We start from the raw sequence: 27285 nt of genomic DNA, 5'->3' as shown, positions 1-27285 counted from the left end.
GTGGTTCATGTGAGTAATTTCAGAGGCCTATCTGAAGTCACGGTCTCCCAGCAAACGAGCAAATGTACTATAATTGTGAAGAAAAAAATTTACCCGTATGTATGTGTAAAATAGCATTATTTACTGACATTGGTCCTTCTGAATTATTTGCAGTATACTTGATTCTAAGGAGTAAAGACTGTTGAAATTGAAAAGCGCGGGGGGGGGGGTGGGGGGGGGCAAGAAGCAATGTGCTCCCGTGATAGCCCTGTGTAGTTGGGTCTTGTGCGCATGTCAGTAACTTCTCTCTCCCACAATGCCTCTGTCTTTGCAGAAGTGGAATGTTAGTCAGACCAAGATTCGTATCATCTCCACCATCATCTTCATCCTGTTTGGCTGTGTCCTGTTTGTGGCTCTCCCCGCGGTCATATTCAAGCACATAGAAGGCTGGAGCGCCCTGGATGCCATCTATTTTGTGGTTATCACCCTGACAACCATTGGTTTTGGCGACTACGTGGCAGGTAAGGCTTTCTTGGGCTGTGGCGACTCTCCAAACCAGATCTATTACTTAAGGCTCATTCCGGTTTATAACAGAACATAGGCTCTATGAGATGACTGAGCTGCTGTGCAAAAGACTCCAAGCTTGGTGGCTTTAAACAGAGAATCCCTGGATCCCTCTGAGAGTCTGGGTAGAATTCCTTGCCTCTTGTTAGTGATTGGGGGAAGTTGCCAGGGCTCGAGTGATCCCAGTTCTCAGCAGCCTGATTCCCACCTCAGTCTTGCCAGTCTGTGGCAGCTCCCTTGCATGCATTTCTAGATCCAGTCTGTCTTCTTCCTCTAAGAACAGAGTCATTTGAGTTAAGGCCCCAGCCTACTCTTCTTCCTCTGAGAACTCAGTTATTGAGTTAAGGACTCACATTGCTCTTGCTAAGAACAGCTCAAAGGACTGCATTTCCAAATACTTTCCCATTCTGTGCTATGTGGGTTGGGGCCTCAACATGCCTTTGAAGAGAATGTGATCAAGCCCCTAACAGCACCATCGGTAAACAGCGATTCCTTGACACTGGAGGGAAACAAGGATTAAGCTGGACTCATCTCTGTTTTATTTTGTGAAATAAATATAAATGGCCAGTTTATATATTATAAATATAAATAAATATATAAATATATAGACTTTGGCATTTCTAGGTTAATTCTGCAAACCAAATATATACCTCCTCTTATTTTTTGGTATAAGAAAGTTCAACTCCTCTTCACCCTTTATAATTTCTTTTGCTCTAAGTTTGTAAAACTTTGCCAACTTCAGAGGGTAATTTTATTCTTGCTCACTGAGTATCTTCTTTTGCCTGTGACACTGAACGTTTTAATTGTCAGTAAGGGGCAGTAACTTGGAGCCCAGCTAAAGTGGGTCACACGGTATCTACATGGTTCTGTGATCTGATTTGTCCTTTTCTGTGTCTGGTGACTGCTTGTTTGTTTCCTTGCTGGTTATCTGCCTTTCTTCTTCCACTGTATTACTTGAAACATAACCACTCATTGAACCTGGAGTTCATGGATTCAGCTGTGGGTCCTGGGTCCTCCTGTGTCTGCTTTGCCAGGTCTGAGATTACAGGGTCAAGCTGCAAAGTTTAGATATTTTTTTTCTAACTCATATCTACATGCTCTTCACTTAACTATCTTCCAACACCAATCTTAAATATTGGTAGTAAAAATAAAGTGCTAATGACCCTTCCGGGATTATTTCAGTGAGCTCCTGAAATTTGAAACCATTAATTAATTAACTCCAGTTTGAAGTAACAGATGATACAATAGGCATACTATGTTGCCATGAAAATAGCAACATGTTATTAACTCTCAAGTAAGTTCATCAGACTGGTTGAGATTCTTTTAAAAATTCTTACATGTTTTGTATTTATTATCTGTGTGTGTGTGTGTGTGTGTGTGTGTGTGTGTGTGTGTGTGTGTGTGTGTAAACACACTGTATGGAGATCAGAGAACAGCTTGTAAGAGTTGGCTCTCCATGGGCTCTGGGAATTCAGGTTTCCAGGTTTGTATGACAGTTACCTCTACCAATGGAGCCATCTTCCTGGTCTGATCTCAATAGCCTCAATACCTTATTTAAATACTTCCAGAGCAGAGGGTCATTGCTCTGTTCAGAAATGAAGTTCGTGTTTGTGCAAGCATTAAGGATGAAGCTGGCCAAGCCTACTGGTGAGGGACACTTGGTGTCCTGGAAGAAATGTGTCCTTCTCCCGAGCAGGCTGCTCCTTTGCTCACAAGCACAAAGGACACTTCTCAGTGCCAGGTGGAGGGTCTGGGTGGGGAGGCTGCAGGGGCCTAATGGGTTCCATTTAGCTTGACAATTATCAAAACGAGGTGAGGAGAGAGGTCTAAGCATTTGTAGGTTCGTGTAAGCAGGAAGATTTCTGTCTTAAAATGCCCATTTCCCCTAGTCCCCTTGAAGTTGTATGTAGTTGGTGTAATCAGAACCAAGAAGTGTGGTTCTATGGGAAAGTGAGGTGGCATGATAAAAAGAAAAAAAAATATACTTGTGGTTCATTAGTTTTATCCAGTTACATCAACATGATTCCAAAGTCTTATGAAACTTGTTGGTTGTACAGAAATTAGGTGCTGTCTTACATTTCAGGCCAACAGCCAGATATGGCACAGATATTTTAAACAACCCACAGACTGTGCCAATCTGGCTTGTGGCGTTCATGGTCTGAGATTCTTTAAAAATACAAAACTTACAAATGAAGGAAATGCGGGTGGAGTCTTAAAGTAATAGTTTCTGTGACTATCACCTACATTGTCTTAGAGGGGGGTAAAACCCCAAATAATTTTTTTATGCTTTTTAAAAAACATATTAAAAATCTTATTATAAACTCACCCAAAGAAGTCAACACTCTTAACCTGAAGAGGTCCCGTCATTCTGTCTGTGGCTGTTGTCACCTGCCCAAGGAGGGGTATTCAGTGGGAACATCCCATGGGTCCTAGTGGGGACCTCTGAGTCAGTGCCCATGTCATAGAAGGGTAGACTGACAAGAACGATGTTCTGGAGCTAGAGAGATGGCTCAGTGCCAGTGTCCTTACTACTTTTAGAGAGAGCCTGAGCTATGATCCCAGTACTCATACAGTGGCTCATGAAGGGCCTTTAACTCCAGCTTCAGTGTCTGATGCCCTCCTCTTGGATGAGTACATGGGCACTTATACACAGGTGCACATAATCTCACACAGACATAAATAGATATTTTAAAAGGAATGATACTCTGTGTAGTCAATACTGGGGGACATAGATTTTCTGGTCACTAGTATTTTGTTTCATTGAATACCCCTCACCCCTCATCAAAGGCATTCCTTTTATCCTATTTTTATTTCATTAAGTTTTTTTAAAGATAGAAATCTACCTTTCTAATTACTAGAACACAAGCTTGCTTTGATTAAAAAGATGCATAGGAGCTAGAGAGATGGCTCAGTGGTTAGGCACCTGCCTACCGGCTCACAATTGTAACTCCAGTTTTATGGGACCCATCGCCCTCTTCTGGCCTTTGTGGGCACTGCATGCACATGATGCACAGACAAGCAGGCAAACACATGAAATAATAAAATAAATCCTTTTTAAAAAAAAATAAATTCTGAGAGGGAGAAGAGAGAAACAGTGAAGTTTAATTTGATTTTTCTGCCTCCCCAGTCTTCGTTGGCTTTTATGAAGCCATGGAGCTATGTTTGTAGGGCTGCAAGATTTATGTGTCAAATCCTTACATTCTGGACAGATGTGGAGAAGGCAAGGTAGGAAACATGCCCTTTGTAAGAATCTTCAGAAAACAGAAACTGGGCTTGCCTTTCCAGTTTCCTGTGAAAGGATTGATTGCCATGTATAACTCAAGAGAGTGCACACAGTCAGTCATTGCTCCTGGGGACCTTATGACTACAGTGAGATGCCCAAGCTAGGGCAGAGCCCTCCTGGGAGAGACTGGCTATTTGCTTTGTAGAACTTTCCCTCTGGCCATCTGATGTCCCTATCGATCAATCGATCAGTATCACAAGAGCCATCCCTCCACCCCTAAGCCTTTGAGATGTTCTCTACAAATCTTAATTTTATATTTCTGTTTCTGCTTGTGTGGGGCACGCTGCAGTGGCTGGGTAGTCACACTGGTGATTGACATCTAATCCTTCCAGATGATCCATTCTGTCCTCTCACCTGAGCTCACTATTCTGAGAAGGAGAAAGGAGAGCTGAGTTTGGGCTTTGTGTTACACTGATAACACAACCTCACAGCTTAGAACCATGTGTGCAGTGATTCTTCCTGAAGCTGAAAGGGGGGGTGTGAAATGATGGAGCCAGTGCAATTTAGATGGTTTTGACAGTGTTGTTTGCAGTCAGAGTGGTAGGAGTGAGCTACAGTGAGCTGTGCAGTCCTATCTGAGAATTAATGTTGCTTCCCTCATTTCTGTCTATGATTTTTCATTTCTGTAAATACCTAGAATGTCCAGTCACGCCTGCCTTACAGAGGGAGGACTATACCAACTTGCTTTCTTAAGATCTAGTCTCCATCATATGGAGAAGTCTTCATTTGGGCTTGCTTCTACACCTGATCTACTGGCTTCACAAGCGTGCAAGAGAAAATGACATAGACCCTTAGGTGATGATCCGTGAAGGCTGGAGAAAAGCCTACCAAGTTTAACACAACTTAAAATTCATTTTCAAAGATGAAGGCTTTTTTAATACCCATAACCAGACAAAGACAAACCAAAAATATGCTTCTCGGTGAAATCCGTTACAATACTTCTTTTCCCAAGTCAACTTAGTTTGGTTCCAAAGGGCTTGCATGAGGGGAGAGCCTGTGCAAATAATACTTCAGCAAAGTGGGGGCCTCACACTCCCTATGCTTTTAAGAAAACCTCAAAATCTTAGTCCCCAGACTTAAGCATTGTAAGTAACCATTATGGCCAACACCACAGAGACACATGTGGCTGATTCTTTAGCTACATGTGGTAACTCTGCTCATGCAGAGAGAAAGTGGTTATTTGGTTCCAAGCACCCACGTGGTACCTCCAGAGAATTCAGTGCCTTCTTCTGGCCTCCTTGGAGACTATACTCTGATACACAAACTCACATTTACACACATACACACACACACACATGTACACACATAGTTAAAAAATAAAGAAATATAATCCATATATATCAGATGTTTAAGCTTCTGAATGTATTTTATGAAGTTTTTACCACTGAAAGAGTGTTCTGTTAAATACTGGAAGCTTACTTATCCCACAGGATGCAGAGTGCCTCCCTGCCTGGTCAGACTTCATGCGTGGGCCATTCGTTACATGTTTCTTCTTCACAGAGCTCAGCCTCCCCAGCTAAGGACCTTCTTACCCTGGCATGTAACCTGAATGACTTCTTAAATTTAGTTTTCAAAGTTCTATTGTCATTTGTCATTGCATTTTTGACTTGGGGAAAGACATATTTGTGTGTCCCCTAATAACATTTCCTAGAATTATGTAAGTCATCTTTGGAAGTGAAGCTTTTCTGAGCCAAGTGATTTCCTTCCTGTATAATCCCAAACATGACTCCCGCAGTAAGTGCTCACTTGATCTAAGAAAATGTCACTGTGAAACCACCTCAGGCTCTGTTTAAAAGCCATGATGAAGCTTTGTTGTTTAGAACAATTGTCACTAAAATTTCTTTAGGATATAGTGCCTGATACAGCTTAAGATTTGCACAGTTATCCCTGAGGCCAGTTCCAAAATTGCTGCCATTAGGCTGATTGCTGAGGAAGGTGTTGCTGGAGACGCAATAGGTACAAAAAAAAAAAAAAAAAAAAAAAAAAAAAAAAAAAAAAAAAAAAAAAAAAAAAAAAGCACTTGATGGGGGTGGAGGAAGCCTGAAGAACCGTGACCCTTCACAAGTTCAGCTCAGAAAACAAGAACCCTGTTAATCAGAAAGGGGAAGTTTGTGTGACTGCTTTGGAAATGTGTTATAGTCACAGTGTGTGCATGCTTGCCGTGCATGCATTTGTTGCATTCACACTTGTGCGTGTGTGTGTGCATGTGCCTGTCTGTGATGTATTAAAGGACAACTTTTGGGACTCAGTTCTCTCCATCACCATTTGAGGCAGGCCACTCTTGCTCTCCCTCTGCATTGCAGAGCTCAGCTGGCCTATAAGCTTCCCAGAGAATTTCTTGTCTTCGTTTTCTGTCTCGCTATAGGAGTGCTGGATTGCAGAAGCAGCTGGCTTGTCACATTGCTTCCAGGCATCTGAACCCAGGCCTCACAGCAAGTGATTTCACTCACTGAGCCCCCTCTCGGGCTCTCTGCCTTGTAATCACCGCTCATTCACTCATTCATGTTCATTTACTCTGATGATTAGTGAACACGCCGTTATCTGAGGTACTGCGCTCAGCACTCAATAGTGACAACGGCTGTGCTTCCTGCTCCTCCGTAAGGGAATGTATGAAAATAAGAAGCAGCCACTAAATAGGGATCAAGTTCTGTGGAACGGGGGAAACCTGCTCATCGTGCTCTAGCCAGTGATGAGAGAACTGATAACCGGCACAGTGATTCATCAGCGGAATTGGAGTGAAGGGTGTGGGCAAGCCAAGAAAGGAGCTCGCAGGGGTCAGCAGGCATCTAGAAGCATTGTAGAAATGCAGGGGGAGGGAGCCCTGGTGCGTGGTGGTTATGACAGAGCTGGTGCTTAATGGAGATGCCAAACTGTTCTCCATGGAGATATAGAAATAATTTCCAATAGAAATGATCATTTATCTCCTGCACACCGCACACCGCACACCGCACACCGCACACCGCACACTTCTACCCTTGTAGAGATGACTGAGTGAGGGAACTTGTAGGAATTTCCCTTTCTTTAGACCCATGAGGTTCCTGTTCTTCCAAATATGAAGAACAGAAGTGGAAATGTGCTGGTTTCTAAATCTGAGCGCTGATCTCCAACATCCAAAAATATAACTTCAAGTGCTAGGCAGATCTAATTGTCTCCATTTTAAAAACTAATTTCAAATTTTAAGTTTCATTTTATGTGCATGGGTGTTTTGCCTGCATGTGTATCTCTATACTGTGTGCGACTGCTGTCCTCAGAGGCCAGAAGAGGCATTGGATCCCCTGGAATTAGAGCCACAGATGGTTGTGAGATGGGTGCTGGGAATTGAACTCAGGACCTCTGGAAGAGCAGCTGCTGAGCCATCTCTCCAGCCCTGTAATTAGCTTCTTTGGCTTTACATTTTCCTGTATCAGTGGCATCAATTTGTTTTAATAGGTAAGTTATTGTTCAAGACCAAAGTCACCAGACTGACCATGCCATGGTAGGAATGTTTCTGTTCTCTAGGCAATTTGCTGTCACAAGAGAAAAACACAATGCAGAAATATCATAATCATAATAGATCAGTAATAAAATTATAGCCAAGGCTCCAAATTAAGAGCATTATTTGATATCGAAACTAAAATACTTAGAGAGAAGTGATACCCCATTTCTGTGGTTTAAATAACTATTCCCCCAACAGGTCATGCACACCGTGACTCTCCATAGGTACAGCTTCATAGGACACCTTCTGCTCACCTAATGTGCTTTCACAGGAAAATGTAGGACCCCAGTCTCTTATTTCTCAGCTTCTTGGCCCATAACACACTCTTGTCATGATTGCTCCTCGGTGTTCTTTGCCAGAGAGTCAAATCAATGAGGTCACCTGACCCCACATTGGAACTTCCAGGGTCATGGGCTGAGTGAGCTGGTTTTGGTTGTTGTGTGGCTTATGTATTTTGTTATAGCGATGTGAAGCGGAAACACTGGTTTCTTTAGAGTGGTGCTGGGGTTATGTTCTGTAACACACATATCGCTTTGGGAGATGGAAGAACTCATCAACCGAGTGAAGAATGACTATGCTTTGAAACCAGGGCATGTGAGGTTTTCATCATTAATGTTTTGTGATTCAGGAAAAGAACCCCACAGGTCAAGAAAAATTAATGAGAAAGGAGTGTTGTGTTCTCAAGTTCTTATTTTTTAAAACCACTTTAGTGTGATGAAATCTCTCTCTCTCTCTCTCTCTCTCTCTCTCTCTCTCACACACACACACACACACACACACACACACACACACACACAAAACGAAACATAGCTTTATTGTGGTAGTTATGAAAATACTTGCCTGATCCTAAACTCAAGATCTGTGGAATAGAAAATCTCCACCTTCTGGAAACTACTGGAGTCAGTAGGTGAATAAAGAGGGCTTGTCTTCAGACCCACAGGGCTACTTTGACCCAAGAGGGATGCTTGCCTGGCCTGGCTTGATGTCTCTCACTTTAACTAAGCGTCTTTCCTATTGTGTGGTTGGAGCAGTTTTGTTGACAATGTCCTCTGAGTATTGTCTCCTCCTAATCTTACATTACCTTTTTAATGGCACTAAGAGGTGATGTCTTTATGGGTCAATAGTCACAAAGGATTCACTATCTTGAGTGGGATTGATGTCGTAACAGCTGCCACCCTCGTCAGAACATCTCCCACTACTTGCAAGAGATCCCCAAAGATCTGGCTTGTTGAATGTTGATGTTCCATCTTAGGAGTAGATGGAAGGGTCATTAGATTCAGGCCGTTCCCTTTAGTACCTCTTGGCCGGCCGTATGTCATTCTTCCCTGACGATACCCACACTCATAATCTCAGGAAGTGCTGGAGTAAACAGACTGGGGAACTATGTCCATGCAGCTAATTGTCATCATCCAGGCTGGGGTGAGAGCTTTTGGGTATGGCGGCTACTTTAGGATTTCTATGCTTTCATACATCATTCACGACGTGTAAGTAGGACCAGTAAACTCATTGGTTCCCCAAGTTGGACCTTGGTTTCTTGTTGGCATCCTGTATGGAGAACACTTCCTCAACACCAGGCTGCAGGACTGCTGGATGGTATAAGGTGCAGGGTGATGGGATGACAGGTAGGAGCTGAGCATATGGGTGAGGAACAACTCCATCCAGTGGAGGGAGCCACGCTTCGGAGCAACACAAGACTGGGTTTGCCTGTGAGCTCTCTGGCTCCTGTCCCTTGGTGACTTGCTAGAGTTCGTTTTCCACACCCTTACATCTCTGTTTAAAGTCACTAGGATTTCAGAAAAGCTGCATGGACCTAGCACTCTCTTTCTGAGTTCTGGGCAGATTGAACTGGATGGCACTTGAATCATCAACTTTATTTCTGAGAAAGCAGATGGAGAGGAAGCTTAAATTATACCTAAGGCCCCATTGATGCCCTGGCCCAAATATAGGGGTCTCAACTCCCTCAGCATCTGCCTGCAGAGCATTAGGGCAGGATGGCTTCCCTGGAACCAGCTGTAGTCCTTTGGGGGGGGGGTGCTAGTCATGGAGGCTAAGTTCTCACTCATTTCCCCCTGCAGGAGTTTTGTTTGTTCTATAAATGAGTTGAAAGGAGCATACTGACTGAGCAATGTAGGGCATCCAGAGTTAGAAAGGCCCTTCCATGCTTGCGTAGGCTATTCTTCACCCTCCCCCTGCCATGACTCTCAGGGAGCAGACAGGAAGGTTCTCTCAGTGATTGATATAGGGGAGCTTCCCAGCCACTGTGCTTAGGGAACCTACTTTATGGGGAGAATCACTTCCTAGCACTGTGAACAGCTTGAACCTTCCCGAGTTATATTTTTAGTTGTTTAATCTGCTAGATTGGATCAAGCTCTGGCTGAGTTACTCTTGCAAATGTCAAGGGGGGTGGGGGGAAGGAGGGAGAGGAAGGGAGGGAAGAATGGAGGGAAGGAGAGAAGAAGCAAGGGAGGGAGGAGGAGGGAGAGGAGGAGGAGGAGGGAGAGGAGGAGGAGGAGAAGGAGAAGGAGGAGGAGGAGGAGGAGGAAGAGAGGAAAAGGAAGCCATCACATCTCAGTACAGACTCAGAAAGCTTAGACTATTTAGGAAAGTTGAGGAGGTTCCCGAAGCTGTCTGCCTCCACCCTTTTTGGTATTTTTATTGCTATCTGTATGTTCTCTCATAAGGAGCCAGAAAGCACCTAAATGGAAAGAGCTTATGTACACAGGAGGGGGAGGGAGGGGTAGCATCCTGCAGCCTACAACATGGACAGTGAGAGGAGGAAAAGAAACGGTAGACAGAGCAACAGAAGAAGTTCGGGCTTTCTGTCTAGGACAGAGAAGTCACTCTGTGTTCCTTGGTCCTTAATGGTTTTTAGATGGCCTCTCTCTGTGTCCTCTAGGCTGCTCCAAAGCCTCCAGTCCTCCTATCTCAGCATTCCATGTGCTGGATTCAGGTGCAAGCTGCCACTCCCCGCTACCTCACTTAATTAATAAGAGACAGATGGACATAATTCTAAACAATAGGGAGAAAATCAGTACTCCTGACAATGAAGAGTTTCCCGTGGTTCAAAGCACTTGCTGTTCTTGAAGAGGACTGAGTTTGGATTTCAGCACCTATATCAGCTCACAAATGCTGTTATCCTCAACTCTAGGGTACTGGACATCCCCTTCTGGCCTCAGCAGGCACCTGCACATGTGTACACACACACACACACACACACACACACACACACACACACACGTGAGCCTACAACACATGCATACAATTAAAAATAAAAAAGATTGAAATCGTTTCCTCATTTTAAAATCTCCCCTTTAAATCAAGTTACCTTAACATTACAGATACACTGAGGGAAGGTTTTTTTTTTTTTTGCATCCCATGAGCTGATTAATGTGCAGATCGTCTCACAAGTCTTAAGTTTGGGAAAGTAAATAGGGTGAATAGTTGTCTGACAATGACTTCTTTCTTGGTGTTTTTCTTTTTAGATCATCCAACTGCCAGTATTTCATTTTAAACGTGGTAATTAAGAACATGGGGAAAAAACCTTTTTTTTCCATGGCTTCTAAACACTAATACTTCTGGGTTAAACATTTTAGCCAAATATAGGCCTTTAGGTGATTAGGCTGACTTACCCCCCTTCCAACTGAAACATCTTGCTTACTAGAAATGCATAAAATGTCATCTTTATCATGTAGGCTGTGCTAAAATCAGTTGAGTCTGGGGGCTTGTATGTTAGTTAGGTGGGCCTTAACCGTTTGGATGAAGTAGGGGGTTTTGGTTTTTTGTTTTTCCTGTTTCTTTTTCTTTCTGGTGTGAAAGAGAAAGTACAGGGAAGGAAGTCATTTGATTTCACTGAAATGGAAATACTGGACAAATGGGACTTGCTGGTGGGCCTCCCTTAGAAGATGTCTTACTGTGTACTCTGGGCTGTCCTCAGGCTATGTGTCCACTCACAATGCTTACCTGCTAGAGCCCTCCTCTCCTGACTTATCTTGTTCCTTTAACATTCAGAAACCTTTGTGGGTCCTCCAGAGTCTGATTTGCTTAGGGGAACGCCCCATTAGTATTTTATATTTGAGCGTAGTGCGCACTTGCTTTCTCCTTGCAATGTGTTGGATTTTTGCATAGCCCCAGTGTCTACAGTTACTTCTATGATACTTGCCCCCTGCTCTGCCCCACAATGCATTAGGTCTGCATGTAAGACATCGCTGAGGTGAGGTCACATGGTGGTCTCTAACCATCCTTAGCCTGTCAAGTCCCAACTTAAAGCATCTTTGCTGGTTTTAGTCAATGTCCTTTCATCATCTCCCAAGTAAGGGACTGTGACCATCAGAAACAGTCCTGTCATCGTTGTCCCATCTGTTCCTGCTCCACCCTTTCATGTCTTTCTCTCTCATGTCTGCCCTCATCCAACACAGCAATTTCTTAGCTGCTCCCAAATCAGAGTGTCTCCTGGTGCCTCCCACACTCTTCCCCCTCAGCCACTACGATCCTTTTGATCATGCAGTCAACTCTGAACATAGGCCGTCTCCCCTATAAATATAACCCAGTTCCTGTAAAGTTAGGATCCAGTCTTTATGTCCTACATAGCCTATTCCTCCTAGGCTTCTCACTTGGCCCTGACCACTCTCTGGCCGGTATCCATGCTTCCTGAGCCTCTAAAGAGAGTGTGTCATCTCACAGTGTCTTGATACCCATCACTTAAAAGTTCCCTCTGCCTTCTTGCTTTCTCCCTTCCACAGAATTATATAGCACCTGTCTTGCTATTCCACACTTTCAACTGTAGCAACTCTCTGTGTGAGGCTTTCTTCCTGTTCAAATTGTACGTGTGTTCAGTGTATGTGTGTGTATGCGAGCACGCTCGTGTGTATGTGTATACAAGCAGAAGTTGGGGGATAAACTCAGGTGTCAGGTCTCACTTTCCACCTTTTCTTGAGAGAGAGTCTCTTGTTCCCTGCTGTACACTATAGGCTAGCTGGCCCAGGAGCACCTGAGTTTTCTTGTCTCCATGACCCATCTCTGGGTAGGAGCTTTGTATCTACATAGGTGAGCTGTACATCTAGTTTTCACATAGGTTCTGATCTGAACTCAATGACAAGTGTTCTATACACCAAAGTATCTCTCCAGTCTGAATGTGAGGATTTCTTAGGTTAAAGTTGGATTCCTTAAGATATGGCCTTGACTACATATTTGGGTAAATAAGTTAGGATTTCAGTGTTTGCCACTTTGTAACTACCTCTGTTAGTATTCGCTGAATGGAAGGGCATGTGGAAATGCATACAGCAGATTCCCACAGTACAGTGATGTCAGCACACAGATTTCATTTTAAAAAACAGTGCTCTGTTACTTATTCTCTCTGAAGACGTGGGGGGAGGGGGGGCTTAAACTGATGACATCATGGAACTTCCTCAGAGACGATGATGGTGGCATTGCCTGTAAAGACCATCGGTTCTCTGCTGAGCCACAGTTGCTCTGCCTCAAGCTTGGTACCAGACCATCCTACTTAGGACCTGAAAATAATAATCATGTCCGCAGTCACCCACTTCCTGTTCAGTTTGGCAGATTCATGCGGTGGCACAGGTGGATCAGCATGGCATGATATACACAGCCCTCTGCAAGGTGTGGAAGTGTGGTCTCACATTCATATGTTGTTAGTGGGGATGGAGCAGTTGAGTCCTGAGGGACAAAAGGTCATAAATGACAAAAGAAACAGGAAGCCCAGACAGCCGTCATGATCTGGAAAGACAAGGAAGTGTCCTTCAGAAGCACCCATCAAACTTGTCCTTGGAAACCTGAGAATTCTGTAAGAGAAAGTGAGAAACTCGGTGTGAAGGAAGAGCCTGTGTCTGAGGAGGGGCTAAGAGATTTCTGCCCTTGAGCCACAACTCACCAGTGAGTGTGTTGTAGATCTCAGTTATTAACTCTTGAAACTGCAATTAATACCTTTCCTCTTGCAGGTGGATCAGACATTGAATATCTGGACTTCTACAAGCCTGTGGTGTGGTTCTGGATCCTCGTTGGGCTGGCCTACTTTGCTGCTGTTCTCAGCATGATTGGAGACTGGCTACGGGTGATATCTAAGAAGACGAAGGAAGAGGTGAGGGTGAGGGTGCACGGAACAGCATCCAGTAAAGGGTTGGTCGGCTTGATGTTCTTTTAAAAATTATTTAGAAGCTTAAACTCTGATTATTCATGCTAGCGTACAATGAAGTGATAAAAGTACAGGAGTGATAAGTTGCAGTTTTTGTTGAATGGCACAAAGTGAAGTATGTTCTACAACAGAGAGAAAGGAAAACACTTGAGGCCAGAATATGCCTCCATGGTAGGTCACTTGACCAGCTTATGTAAAGCCCGAAGTTCAATGCACAGCAATGGGGGGAAATGTATCAGCACTTCACAGAATGAATAATGAATGCTTTTAAGTGTCTATAAACATAGATCTTTACAATTATTTTTGAATAAATTTCTAGAGATAGAATTGTTGATAAATTAAACTCAGGTTCAACTTTTTGAGGAATTGCCTGTTACATGATTTAAGTTCTTATTAGTAGTGCATGAGAATAGTAGTGAGACAAAGCTTATCAGACATTGGAATAATGAATGTTGTATATTATATCGATTTATTTTACTTTGTCTATGTAAATGCACATGTTCACACCTGAACCTGCAGATATTCATTGGAAGGCTGTGTGCTGTGGCTCTTTGCTTCAGATCCTCCAAGTATTTAGAATTTTATATATTTCATACAAAAAAAACATATAGTAATGATCTTGAGAATTTTGAAACATGAGATTTTGGAAATTTTAAAATGGAAGTGTTGATACTGAAATTTTATTCCTTGGATATTTAATTTAGATTTTGTATTTATATCTCCAGAGGTACCATTGGTTGGAGAGTGACAGCATTGTGTGTGTGTGTGTGTGTGTGTGTGTGTGTGTGTATGTTTGGATTTGTCAACTTTGCTAGTTGTTTCGGGGAGTCACAGGTCTGTCTGGTCTGCACCATGGTTCTAGTTATCCTGTCTGTTTCCTTACCTTCTGTTCATAGGCCAGAATGCACCAGTGTCAAATCTTTGCTTGCTATAAACATACCTTCTTTAAACATCTATTCAAAAAGAAAGGGAATAAGAAATAGTGAGTTTGAGTTCTTCTTACAAATTTAGTCTTTATTGTTTTTGAAGCATGCCAAGTCATATAGTTGTTGTTGTTGTTTTTGTTCTTAAATATTTATTTATTTTATGTATACGAGTACACTGTATCTGTCTTCAAACATATCAGAAGAGGGCATTGGATCATATTACAGAAGGCTGTGAGCCACCATGTGGTTGCTGGGAATTGAACTCAGGACCTCTGGAAGAGCAGTCTAACTTCTCTTAACCACTGAACCATCTCCCCAGCCCCAAGTCATAAAGTTTTTATTAACACCCGAGGTGCTGACGGTAATGAGCAAGAATATGAGTTACACCATGTTACACCCCACGGTTACCATCTTGGCCAGTTGGATTCCATGTATTTAGTTTAGATATGTTTGTCTGTGTCTCAGTTATACCACAAGCCAAAATCTTTTTATTGTGAGAAAATCAGCAAGACAGGATGGACAATATGTTAAATCGGGTCAGAGTCCTCCTTTCAGTGGGACCTGAATGGATGTCTTTGGTGTGTGGGGTGTGGAGTGGGGACTGGAGGAGGAGGGAGATGTTTATTCTAACTTCATGCATACTTTTCTAAATCTCAAAATTCTCAGGGATAAGAAGCTGTAGTAACCAAACGTTTTGCATAACAGTTAAAAAGAAAATAACTCAGCTGTTCATCTAAAAGTACTTTCAACTTTATCAAAATTCTGGCACACATGTGTACATTCATGTGCATTCATTTATTGAAGCTTGAACTTTGACAGGAAAATATTATTGTGTGAGAAACATACATTGCTGTTACTTAAATACATGTATATATTAATCCTACAGTGATCACGGACATAAGAGTTACATGCTGCTGGGGTATGACGTAGGGAGAGAGGATTTTATACCTTTATATAATCAATGAAATTGATGTAGGGTATGTGTTAAGTTTGAATACTTTGTCCTGGAGTTTTGCAGTGGGACAGGCTGACAGGCACCAGGTCGCTTCTCTAGGGTAATGGCACTGCAACTATGGTTGTGTTGGGGGCTATTAGAACAAGTAAGACCTCTATTTTCTCACTGCTCTGAAAGCCATTCACTCTAAGAAGATGCTGGCAGGCTGGCCAGTGGTGACACCTCTTCCCCAGCTTGCATGTCTTCTCTTTTTTACTGTTTCCTCACCGGCCTTCTCTGTATCAACTCATGGAGAGAGAGAGAGAGAGAGAGAGAGAGAGAGAGAGAGAGAGAGAGAGACCATCATCTCTTTTTTCTCTTGTAAGAACACAAATGTTACTAGATTTGGACATCAGCCCTTTCTCTTTTTTACCTCTTTAATCATTTTTGAAAAGCCCCTTCTCCAGATCCAGTTACCTTGAGGGTTTTGGCTTCTGTGTAGGAATTTATGGAGGAGAGAGGAGAGGCTGTGACACTGTCCCTTCAAATAAATTTACGTTTTCACTAAATGGGTTATGTGTCGACAGTTAGATCACTTGCCCATTAATGACAGATTTCTGTGCCTCTCAGGTAAACATTTGAATGTGTTTTCATGGTAATTCACCATGGAAAAGGTTAAAGGAAGAAGCTAATTTTTTACCCCTTACCACAGACCTTTAGACTGCTACCCAATGTTCTGAGTGGCGTGTGCTTTCTGGAAACAGCATCTGTAGAGGGTGACTTGAGGAAGGCTATGGCTAGAGACAGTGTAAGCCATAGCAGATCCAGTTAAACCCATGGAAAATGAATTTTAGCCTGAGCAAATGCATAGTTTCTGATTCCTGATATAATCTGAGGAAATGCAGAAAAGGGTCACAAATTCAGCAGAGAAAGTGGGGGAGGGGAAGAAGGCACTGCATAACTAGTTTGGGCACCAGGAACCATGTATTTAATAAGTTAGGTGATGCTGAAGTAAGAAATAATAGATAATATAAGCTTTGAAATATCTCCACGAGGATGTGACCACAGCTAAGCCAAAGCGTGGACTCAGACTCCCAAGGGATCATCCTGTGACTCACACCTCGCTCAACTAGAATGAGCAGATTGTTTTCAACAAATCCCAACAGTATATTGATATTTTGAAATGTGGCTGAGCCATATTGGTAAACTATGAACATATATAGTTAACTATATGAAGGTTTATGTCATTTAAAACGTTAAACCATATGCTGTTTCCGCTGGAGAGTCATTTTCATGGAATTAAGATGTTTGGAAGTAAAGAAAACTGTTGTTTTGCCACAGCGTGCCTCATGATGTGAGCGTGTTGGGATAGCGATCCATCTGATGCACTTAAGGAGGAAGCGACTGGCCGGAAGAGTGTGACAGACATCCAGAAGTCGCACACGTAGCTCTAGTTGCTCTGTGTTTCTCAAGGAAGGCCATAACAAGCTCAAACACATCTCTTGGAGACATATGGGTTTCTGAAAAGTGTTTGCTCTTTTGTTACTTTTAAAAGCTCCAGTAAGAAGCAGATAGCATTTAACAGTAAGCATTGATAGGACTAGTTATTTGCCCTATTAACCCGTGTATCCTCGTCTCTGAGGCAAACATGCTTCCATTTAGGAAATGAAGATTATTTTTTACTACAGGGTGTAATATAATATTACTGATACCCAAGGCAGTTATAATAACAATAAATGTGCTCACAACACTCAGAAAATAAAATCAGTCTGTGCTTAGGAACCAAATAGGGAAGAGTGAGTCATGACCTAGACATTGCTTAATTACTTACTGTTTACATCTGGAAGCTGTGGCTTATGTCCAACACCCTGGTTGCAGTCCCTTGTGAGGTAGGTGGCATCTGTGTCCTCACATAGAACGATAGCCCTGTCAGGTCTTGGAGAAGAGAGGCACGATGAATGGATGGCTTAGCTTCAGTTTTTGCAAATACCTTTTCGTTTGTCTCTAAAACCACTGTGTGGATTTGAGACTCCCACTCTGAGTTGATTTTCTGTTATTTAAGAAAATAACCAGCTTCTGGGGGCTGCCGGGTGGTCTGGACCCCTGGAAGACTTGGCCTCAGGATCATAAGGTATCCCTGGACTGTGTGTGTGACGGGGGTTGGAGGGATGTTTCTTCCTCTGGACACAGAGTGGCACCATTGACTTCTGCAGTGTGCTCAGGGTGGCAGGGACTCTTTCAGTGAAATGACTTAGGGGCTCTTTGTGGGGTCCAAGAATAGACAACTAAAGAAGATCTCTGGCTTGAAACCCAGGAGTTTTGCAAAACAGAAGCTTATCGACATCTCCTATGCAAGAAGTGATTTGTAACAAACGAGGCTTTAGTGTCCCATTTTGCAACAGCCCTCACTGTATCCTAAAAGCCCCGGAGACACTGAAGGATTTTAGGGAAGTGGATTGAATGATTTTGACAAGAGTGAGGAAGAAGGGTCTGAAGAGGCAGATGAGAGAGCTCCGCCATGAAGAACTGGTCCAGGGGACATGGATTAAAGAGTCTCTGGTAACAGTGAGGTAGAGAGCAAAGTATTTATTCCAAAGAATACTTGGTATCTGTGGCTAGAAGGAATAAATAGACTTTGGTTACCTCTTAGTTTGAATGCTGGAAAAAAAACAAAGCAAAACAAATACAAACAAAGTAGAAGATGTCGTTCATGACTAACTTCATCAGGTGTTCCTACCACAGAGGGAGCCCAGGAAATAATGAATAATGAACAGAGAAAAAGGATAGGAGAATTTAATTTTGACATATATTAATTGGCATATAACTTTATATTTGAATGATTAAGTGTAAAAAGGCAAGTCTGCCTGCCTAGATATGGGGGGAGATGCTGGCTGGGAAGTTAGTTTGGGATCATAACAGTACCCATAACAATAGAGGTTGTGAGTATAGATGAATGTCTTCATTAGTATTTGTACAGTGAGTCAACCACAGAGATGAAATGAACAAAAGCTTCACTGGAGCTGACATTGAAGGTGGACACTCAGCTAGCTAAATTAATCTAATTTAATCTAAAAACAAAACAAAACAAACACCTAATGGTGGCAGATTCTGCTGAAGAGGCCAGGGAGTGAAGTTTTGGAGGATGTTAAAATAAAGGATTGCATTGGCGAAAGATAGTGGGGAAGGAAATGATCTCAGCAAAAGCTAACATCATGGAAAGGTTAAGAAAGTAGCTCATGTCCCTCTGGGGCCGCTGCCACTTGGGCGCCACCGCTGTGGAAACATCATTCCACAGGGTTTTCAGAGCAGAGTGGGTGTCTTAGTTTGGGTTTCTATTGCTGTTAAAAGACACCATGACCACGGCAACTCTTATAATGGAAAACATTTACTCAGGGCTGGCTTATAGTTTCAGAGCTTCTTCCATTGTTGTCATGGTGAGAAGCATGGTGGCACTCAGGCGGATGTGGTGCAGGAAAGGTAGCTGAGAGTTCTACGTCTGGATCCACAGGCATTGGGAAGACAGTCTCGAGCTTCTGAAACCCTGAAGCTCCTGGTCCCCAGCCCCCTGCCTGTCCTGTCCCCCAGTGACATACTTTCTCCAACAAGACCACATCTACTCCAACAAGGCCACACTCACTCCAAGAAGGCCACACCCACTCCAAGAAGGCCATGCCTGCTCCAACATGGCCACACCCCCTATGGGTGCCACTTCCTATGGGCCTATGGGGGCCATTTGTATTTAAACCACCACAGTACACATATCTAACATCGATCTTCTAGGCTCCTCACACAGTATAGCTGACATAGGTGTTTGTTTTTTCTCTTGCTTTTCTTCTCATCTCTGCATGCCTCCCTCTTTCCCCCTCTCCCTCCTTTGCTGCCCCATGGTTTCCCTGTCTCATTTCCATCTTCAGGTTGTGTCTTTGATATTGTAGTGTTTTGCTCTGATTTCTAATATGTTACAGGGGAAAGACAACATAGGCTAGCATAGTTTTTAAATCCTTTCGACATTTTCTACTATTGAGTTAAAGATGATTAGCTAAAGTTAGACTACAGACATGCTATATCATGATCCTAAGACTAGTCAGGTTTATACTTAGTATATGTATACATTAAAAATATTTCTCCAACCCTTATTGAAGTGCTGTATAAATGAAGCTGTGTTCATCAAGTATATTCTTAATTTTATTAAAAGTTTTAAAGATATGGCTGAGACAGATGGTGCCATAATGCATTGCTAAAATCCAGGCTTTCATATCCATGGTGACAGGGATCTCTCTCATCTTGCCACAGGGCAAAGATATGAGTGCTGGGCTGGCATATATGTCTGTGATTGATAATCTGACTCCAGCCCATTGCAAGGCGGGGGAGTCCCGAGGCTGGACGTTGCACGCAGGTGGGGCCCACATACATGAGGAGGGTCCCTCTCCGGAGCATGGGGAAGTCCTCCACGCTGGTCACAGGACGGAGGGTTCCAATAGATATGAGAAAGCTTGGTTCCAAAGGCTGGAAGCTTGGCAGCGGCCCCTGAAGACATGTGGAGTCCAAGGGTTTAAAGCTTTATTGTTCATGGTGTGGTAGTTGGGTCTTGATGGTTTGTGCTCCCCCTTAAAGCCAGGGGAAAGCTGGTTTAAATAGGGAGGGGGAAGAAGGGAGGGAATAACTTAATTAGCTACGCCCCTTGGCCTTTAGATAACTCATTAATATGTAAATTTCTCAAGGCTGAAGCCTGTTAGTCACGCCCTCTACCTGTGCCCTACAAGAACTGAATGGGGAAGTTAAATGGAGATTAGACCTTGTGTCAGGGCCCTGGGTTCTGGGGGCATGGCCAAACACCTACCATTTCTCCCTTGGAGTCTCTGGGTTCCAGGCCCATGCCAATCCAAGAACCAAGATACCCTTCCACAGCCCAACACCATTGTACCAAGGATAGTTTCTTCTCACCATTGTCCCAGCCTCAGTCTCTGAGGCAGGTACTGAGTGAATAAGAAATTGAGAAGGAGAATCAAGGGAAAAGAGTAGAGGGGCTGGGAATGCTCAGTGGATATGCTTGGTGCACAAGCATGAGGACCAGAGTTTGAATCCCCGGACCCACAGAAATGTAGAGCAGACATGGCGGTCCTCTGCAATCCCAGTACTGTGGAGGTGGAGAACAGGGATCCTCAGAGCGAACAAGCTGGCAGCTAGACCAGCTGGAGCCATTAAACACAGTGGATAATGATAGAGGAAGACATGTGGTGCCAACTTCCGGCCTCCATACTCACATGCATGCCTGCCAATGGGCATCTACAGACATGTGAACATGCATATACACAGGCATGCACACACTACATGTCAATTAACAAAAGTCAATTAATAAAAAATAAAAAGTGAATGCTAAGAACATGAGACTGTGGTTGACCCCTGCACACAATAGTAACTGGCAGGCAGCAGTGCATGTCTAATGTCTAAGTTGTTAGGAGCCGAGTGAGCGTGACAACATTCGCCATTACAAGATGGCGCGGGCATCCTGTGCTCCCACAAGTAAACAACTAACTACGTAGGTGCAAAAGGCAAAAAGCGCGCCAAAGTCACTGCCCATCCTGGGGCGTATTATGGGTAATGAGTGAACAGCCAATCAGAAGTGAACACGCCACTCTAGGGTACATATAGCAGTGCCTTTTCCGGGCTTGGGGTCTTTCCGCTTCTGCTGATACAAGAATAAAGCCTCGCTGTGGTAACCACCCGAACACTGCCTCACGTGTCTCTTTCGTGGGTGAAGGGGACACGGAGGGGCCCCGGAACACTAAGTGACTTTTTTTTTTTTTACTACAAAAGAACCGATTGTGATTCTTTGATAATTTGTGTGACTTCTGACAAAGCATATGGGATTTGAAGGCCACAGCTGTGAGGTAAAAGTGTGAAGATCTATAACTCAGAGTCTCCATTTTCTTACAAAATGGAGGTGACAAGACTTCCGTAATGACTTAAGAAGCATGCTGTGAGTAGATTCGGTTGTAGCCAGATGTTTTCTTAAGGGTCTGTTCTATTTCCTCCTTGGTTCTGAAGACAGTTGGGATCAAATTTTTTATGGTGCAGGAGAGTTGACTCAAGATTACTTGCTGCTCCTGCAGGAGACCTGGGTTTGGGTTCTAGCACCCACATCAGGCAACTCACAATAGCTTCTAACTCTTCATCCAGGGGATCCAACATTTTTTTTTCTGGCCTCCACTAGAAGCCTACAACACATACATGCACACATACACACACATGCACATACACATACCACACATGCACATATGCACTCACACATGTATGCACACATGTATGCACACATACATGCACACACACACACTTTACAATTAAGGTCAAATCTTGAACTTCTTCATAAAGTTCTATGGCTGCATCTATGTAGCACCACATACTGTTCTGTGCACAGCCCCAGTCCCTTTCTTTGTGTTCTGAGGAACTGTGCTTACACAATAACTGTTTATGTGGCTGAAATGATACACAATTACAAAATAAGGATAAACAAGAAAACACTGGTCCTATATATACTGATTTTGTGAATTTCATCACAAAATCAAAGTCTAGAATAGAAATAGCATTTCAAGTATGTTAGATACTGTGTGAATATAATACTAGTTTTTATATTGTGTTCTTTAAGTCTACCCAGTAAGATATTTTCTGTGTTATTTTCTTGGATTAAATCCACAGAGTTTTCTGGGTTGTGCTGTCTCAACAGAGGTAGAATTCATAGGGATTCTTCTCTTTGCCAAAGCAAGTGACATTGTCTTAGTTTCCATCTCAAATAAGAATATTCTAGGTTAGTCTTTTCTTCTTGTTCTTTGGATGTCAGGTCAGACACTGTTGAGAAATGTCTTTTTCCCCTTGGTTTCCACAATCCAGACTGCTGTCTGCCAACAGAAACATAAAATGATTCTGCCTCTTGGATCCTACATAGCACAACAGGATGTTGATAGCTTCTGCCTTCAGACAGTTTATAAGTAATCTCATTTGCTTTAGAGATTACCTTGTAGAGATTTAGGGCACCAAGATGACATGATGTTGTTTAACCTGTTTAATTGTTTAGAAACCATCATCTCTGAGGCTTCCTGTTCAGGAGGGTAGCCACTATTAACTTATGTTTCAATATGATTTCTGAACTCTCTCATCAAATCCGAAAGTAGTGTGCTTTCTCGTTTTGAGAGCCAAAACCAAGCACATTACACACACACACACACACACACACACACACACACACACACACACACACACGTTGTGTAAGAGATATCTTCCTTAAGCTCTCTCCACCTTATTTGGGGGACAGTGTCTCTCACTAATTCTGAAGCTCACTGATTTGGGCAGGCTAGCTGATCAGCAAGTCCCATAAACCCCTCTGTCTTGAGCTTTCCAGGGTTTTGGTCGGGCACTGCCACTCCCAGCTTCTTAGATGGGCGCTGGGATGGAACTCAGGACATCCTGCTTATGCAGCAAACATTTTACTCACTGATCCTTCATCTCAGATGCCTTGAAGATTCTTTCCAAATGAGTGTCTGTGGTCATTTGCGGCCAAGAGTAGAAGACACTCTGGAGTTTAGCTAAAGTTATATGCTTATCTTTTCTTAACCAAAGTGTGGAGGTCTGTCCAGTGCTCAGTGGGGGTAGTTTCCTAACTGTGGTGAGAAAGTTTAGCTCTTCCTAGGTCACATTTGATTTGATTTGATTTGATTTGATTTGATTTGATTTGATTTGAGGCAATTGATGATTGTGTGTGCACCAGGAGCATGTGCACACAATCTCATATCTCAGAGAAAAGAGACACCTGTCCTTTCTCCTGTAAAAGTGGTAGGCATCGGTACCATTGTCAGTGAGGTGCTTTTAAGTGTTTTCCCTTCCCAGAGACACTCGAGGGTCACATCTGCTTCCCTTGTGGCTAGAGGGTAATAGAAGTAGAGCTGCTAGTGACTGTAGGCAGAATTGATGGAGCAAGTTGGATGAATTAATTGGTCCTGTGTCCTTCTGAGGTCTCGCTTGTCCTTGGTGCAGTCACCCCAGGAGGAGAGAGGCTGTGTCACTCGGGTCCCCATGTGACAATTGGAAACAGAGTCTCTGCTGGGTGTCCAGAAAAAGCCAGAAATGAACCTTTTCTGCCTGAAGGAAGCCGCTGAGACTGAGGTGGGGGTTGGGCTTATGTGGGATGATCCCCACTCACCATGATTGTTCTAGAAAACTTCTACTTGTTATTTCTCTAGGTCAAGAAAAGAATTAGAATAGCAACCATGATTTGGAATATTCAGAGTTCATATTGCCACGCTCATACCTGTGTTTTGCCTTGGCTTCCAACCCGCTGGCATGTTTAGGTGCAGTTGTCAATACTTATCTCCTTAGGGTTCACTGGTGAGAGTGACTGAGGCAGAAGGATTGCACTGAGTGAGTGTAAGCCAGTCATGGCTACATAGTGAATTCCAGGATAGCCTGGGGTACAGAGTAAGACCTTGTCAAAAGAAAAAAGCCCACAGATAGTTTTATTAAAATAGAAGTATCAAGATAAGAATTGAAATAAAGTAGAGCAACTTGCTTGGGCCATTAAGTTGGGTTGTGAGCACAGAACAGGTTTCTGTACCTGCCGCCTTGCATCTGTGGCTCCAGCTTCTCATTCTGGCCCATCCTTCAGGACAGGTTCCTGGGATCTTGAATCTGCTCTACTTGTAAATGTCCTCTGTACACTGAAGGCCTCACTCCTCACTGCCTTTGGGGATCTGTGATCATCAGATGGACCCTGAGGGCTCACACTGTGCTTAGCATTTGACCAGGTCAGGAGAGGACCTAATAGAACATTGAAAGGTCATAACATTTGCCCTTAAGGAGAAAGCTATGGGGATGGGGGTGGAGATCTGTAAGATCTATGATGAAGACCCCAGAGCAGACTCTGCATTAGGAATAAAAGAAGATGCTGGTGCTGACAAGCTCACAGACCAGGGGACAGAATGATTAAGGGATGCTAGCCTGTGTTGAAAAGAATCCTCTCTCCCCTTTATGAAATACGATATATGATTACATCAGCTTGAAACACGAAGAACGTTCTCCATGAGATTGTTTTAAATTTATTCTTTCACGACTTCATCACAAATATGTTCTTTTTTTTATTAAATATTTTTTATTAGATATTTTATTTACACTTCAGATGCCATCCCCTTTCCCCATCCCCCCCCTTAGAAAACCCCTATCCCATGCCCCCTTTTCCTTTTTGCATTTATACATTTTTTTAAATAATGTTAATCATAAGCGTTATAAGTTTGGAATTGTTCAATCAGAGGTGTAACCCACTGACCGACCTAGATATAACAACTATCTTTGACTGGTGGAGATACATGAATATCTGCCTCCCTGTCTCCCCCCTTTCTCTCTTTCATCACCTAGCTTCTCCTATCCTTCTCCTCCTCTTCTTACTCCTTTTCTTCCTCTCAGTACTCCTCCTACCTTAGCTCCTCCTACACATCACCCTTCCTGTTAAAATGAAACTTTTCTCTCAAAATACAATTAGAGCATAATTATGCCAATTTGTACCAGTGAGGTACAAGATAGTCCTAATACCCAGTCCATCATTTTGTTGACTAACCAGCACCTCTGTCATCTATCCTAACTAAAACATTTAGTTCTGAACCTGGCTTTAGGATGAATGTCAGCTGACGACCATCCACTCAAATCTTTTCTCTTACAGTAAATAGCTATAAGTTTTCAACCCCGTCAGAAATCCAGAATGACTGAGTTAACTATAATTGTGGGAAGCACAAAGCATAGCTTCTAAAACTTAGCCAATTTATAGAAACCTCTGAACACCTGAAAAGCCCCTATACTACCAAACGTTGGTGCATCAAATCTTCAGCCTTCTGGCCCAGAATCATCTGACAGACCTTGGTGATGCAGGATTATTAAGGACTGATTACTCTGTCTAGGCAGATATAATCAGTCGACTATTCTGCATGTGTGTCCTTTTCTGGACAGTAATTTGTCTGTAGATGGAGAGAGGCAATTCTTGCCTAGTGGCTGTCACCGCACAACTGGAGTAACTCCAAGGATGCTCAATTTCTTCTTAGAATCCATGACAGGAAGCTGTCAGGAGCAGACAGGTCTCTAATCAATATGAACATTAATATATAAATATTTGTAGCATCAGTTCTATGGACTTCTGATGTTTTGAAAACCAACTATCCATGTAAGGTAACCTGGACTGTTTTCTGTTAACTCCTCTCAGCTATTTCTAAGTAAAATATGGAAAGCACCCTAACAATAAACTCAAAAATATGAATTTGCTATAGTCCCTTAACTCATAGATTAACTGTCCCAAATCAGTTTAAAAAGTTAAAAAAGGGCTGGGTCTAGGCATTGTATTCCTAAATGTGTTATACAGGCACAATGCCCATGAGTGTATCAATATTCATCTCATTTTTATATTAATAAGAGGCTCGTACCAATGAAAACCTTAAATTTGAGATCAAAGTAAATTTTGTACCATTTAAGAATTTATAACTTCATCTTGATAATAATTATACAGATTTCTACCAGTAGGTTATGGCTATGCAGTAAGTCCTAGCTAATCTCCCCTGTTCCAACAAAACCACTACTTGTCCCTAGAAAGACAGACCATTATTAACCACATTAGTCCTCAAGCTCAGGGAATAGGGGCGCTGACTCTTCTTTAAATTCTTCAAGCTGATTAAGGGCGTTGAGATTTTAGAAGAGGGGTGGGGGGGAGAGTAACTTGATAAGCCTCTGATGCTGTGTCTTCACTGAATCCAGATGGAATTCCAGGACATCAGAGGTTTGGGCAGGTCTGCTCAGTATGCTTGATGAGTAGATACACCAAGGCTGTGTATTCTGCAATATACAATTCTCAGAACAAGTTTTAGTATCAAGAAAAAAAAAAAAAATTCCCACCCCCAGGGGGCTGACATTTTTTTTTAAAGATGTTGGTTCTGAAGACTTTTTCCCGCTTCTTAAAATTGGTTGTAGTATTTACGTTTCAGATTTTATCCCCTTAGCCTACTTCCTCCCACCACCCAGAAACCTATCCCTTACCCCCCTCATGCTTCTATGAGGCAGTGACCACACCTACCCCCCTCACTATCCCCTCCCCGCCCTCACATCCCCCCCCCACTGTGTGTTCATTCATTCATTTTTCATTCTTTTTTTTTTTATGGGACCAAGAAACTCCTCTCCCACCTATGTCCGACAGGGCCATCCTCCCCTACATATACCTCTGGAGTCTTGGGTCCCTCCCTATGTGTTCCCAGGCTGGTGGTTTAGACCCTGGGGGGCTCTGGTTGTTTGGTATTGTTGCTTTCCACCTGGGGTCAATAACCCTTTCTGCTCCTTCAGTCCTCTCACTAAGTTCTCCATTGGGAAACCCCTGATCATATCAGTGGTTAATTGTGAACATTGTCCTCTGAGTGTTTTAGTCTTTGGCTGACCTCTAAGGAGACAGCTATATCATGTTCCTCACATTATGCACTTCCAGCCATCCACAACAGTGTTTAGATTAGGTGGCTGTACATGGGGTGAATACCCAGGTGGAAAGGTCTCCTGATGGCCCCTCCTACAGTTTCTGTTCCATGTTTTGTTTCCCTATTTGCTCCCTTGAGCATTTTTATTTCTCGTTCTAAGTAGAACTGAGGCATCCCCTCTTGGTCGTCCTTCTTCATGAGCTTCATGTGGTCTGTGGGTTGAGTCTTCACTAATCCAAGCTTTTGGGCTAACATCCGTGGAGATATGTTTGTGTAACTATCTTCTTTTGGGGTTTTTGGAACATTACTTTCTTGCTTTTTCTAGGTTGTAGTTTCCCTCCTTGTGTTGGAGTTTTCCACCAATTATTCTTTGAAGTGCTGGATTTGTGTTGAGATACTGTGTAAATTTGGATTTGTCATGGAATATTTTGGTTTCTCCATCAATAATGATTGACAGTTTTGCTGGGTATAGTAGTCTGGGCTGGCATTT

The 27285-nt window shown here is 42.9% G+C and overlaps 1 protein-coding gene across 5 annotated transcripts in view; it reads left to right on the top strand.

The window, feature by feature from the left end:
* The window catches only part of Kcnk2 (potassium two pore domain channel subfamily K member 2), a 183824-nt gene that overhangs the window by 130790 nt on the left and 25749 nt on the right, over nucleotides 1–27285 (top strand). For all 5 annotated transcript variants that reach the window (XM_034513391.2, XM_076941594.1, XM_034513392.2 and 2 more), the window contains exons 5-6: nucleotides 314–500; nucleotides 13256–13395. In XM_034513391.2, the coding sequence (XP_034369282.1) occupies nucleotides 314–500; nucleotides 13256–13395 (327 nt within the window). The remainder of the gene's footprint in view (nucleotides 1–313; nucleotides 501–13255; nucleotides 13396–27285) is intronic.

Source organism: Arvicanthis niloticus, chromosome 10, assembly GCF_011762505.2.
Source record: "Arvicanthis niloticus isolate mArvNil1 chromosome 10, mArvNil1.pat.X, whole genome shotgun sequence".
Classification (NCBI taxonomy): domain Eukaryota; kingdom Metazoa; phylum Chordata; class Mammalia; order Rodentia; family Muridae; genus Arvicanthis; species Arvicanthis niloticus.
Note: the sequence above shows the minus strand (reverse complement) of the source record. Positions and strands in the feature narration are given on the sequence as shown.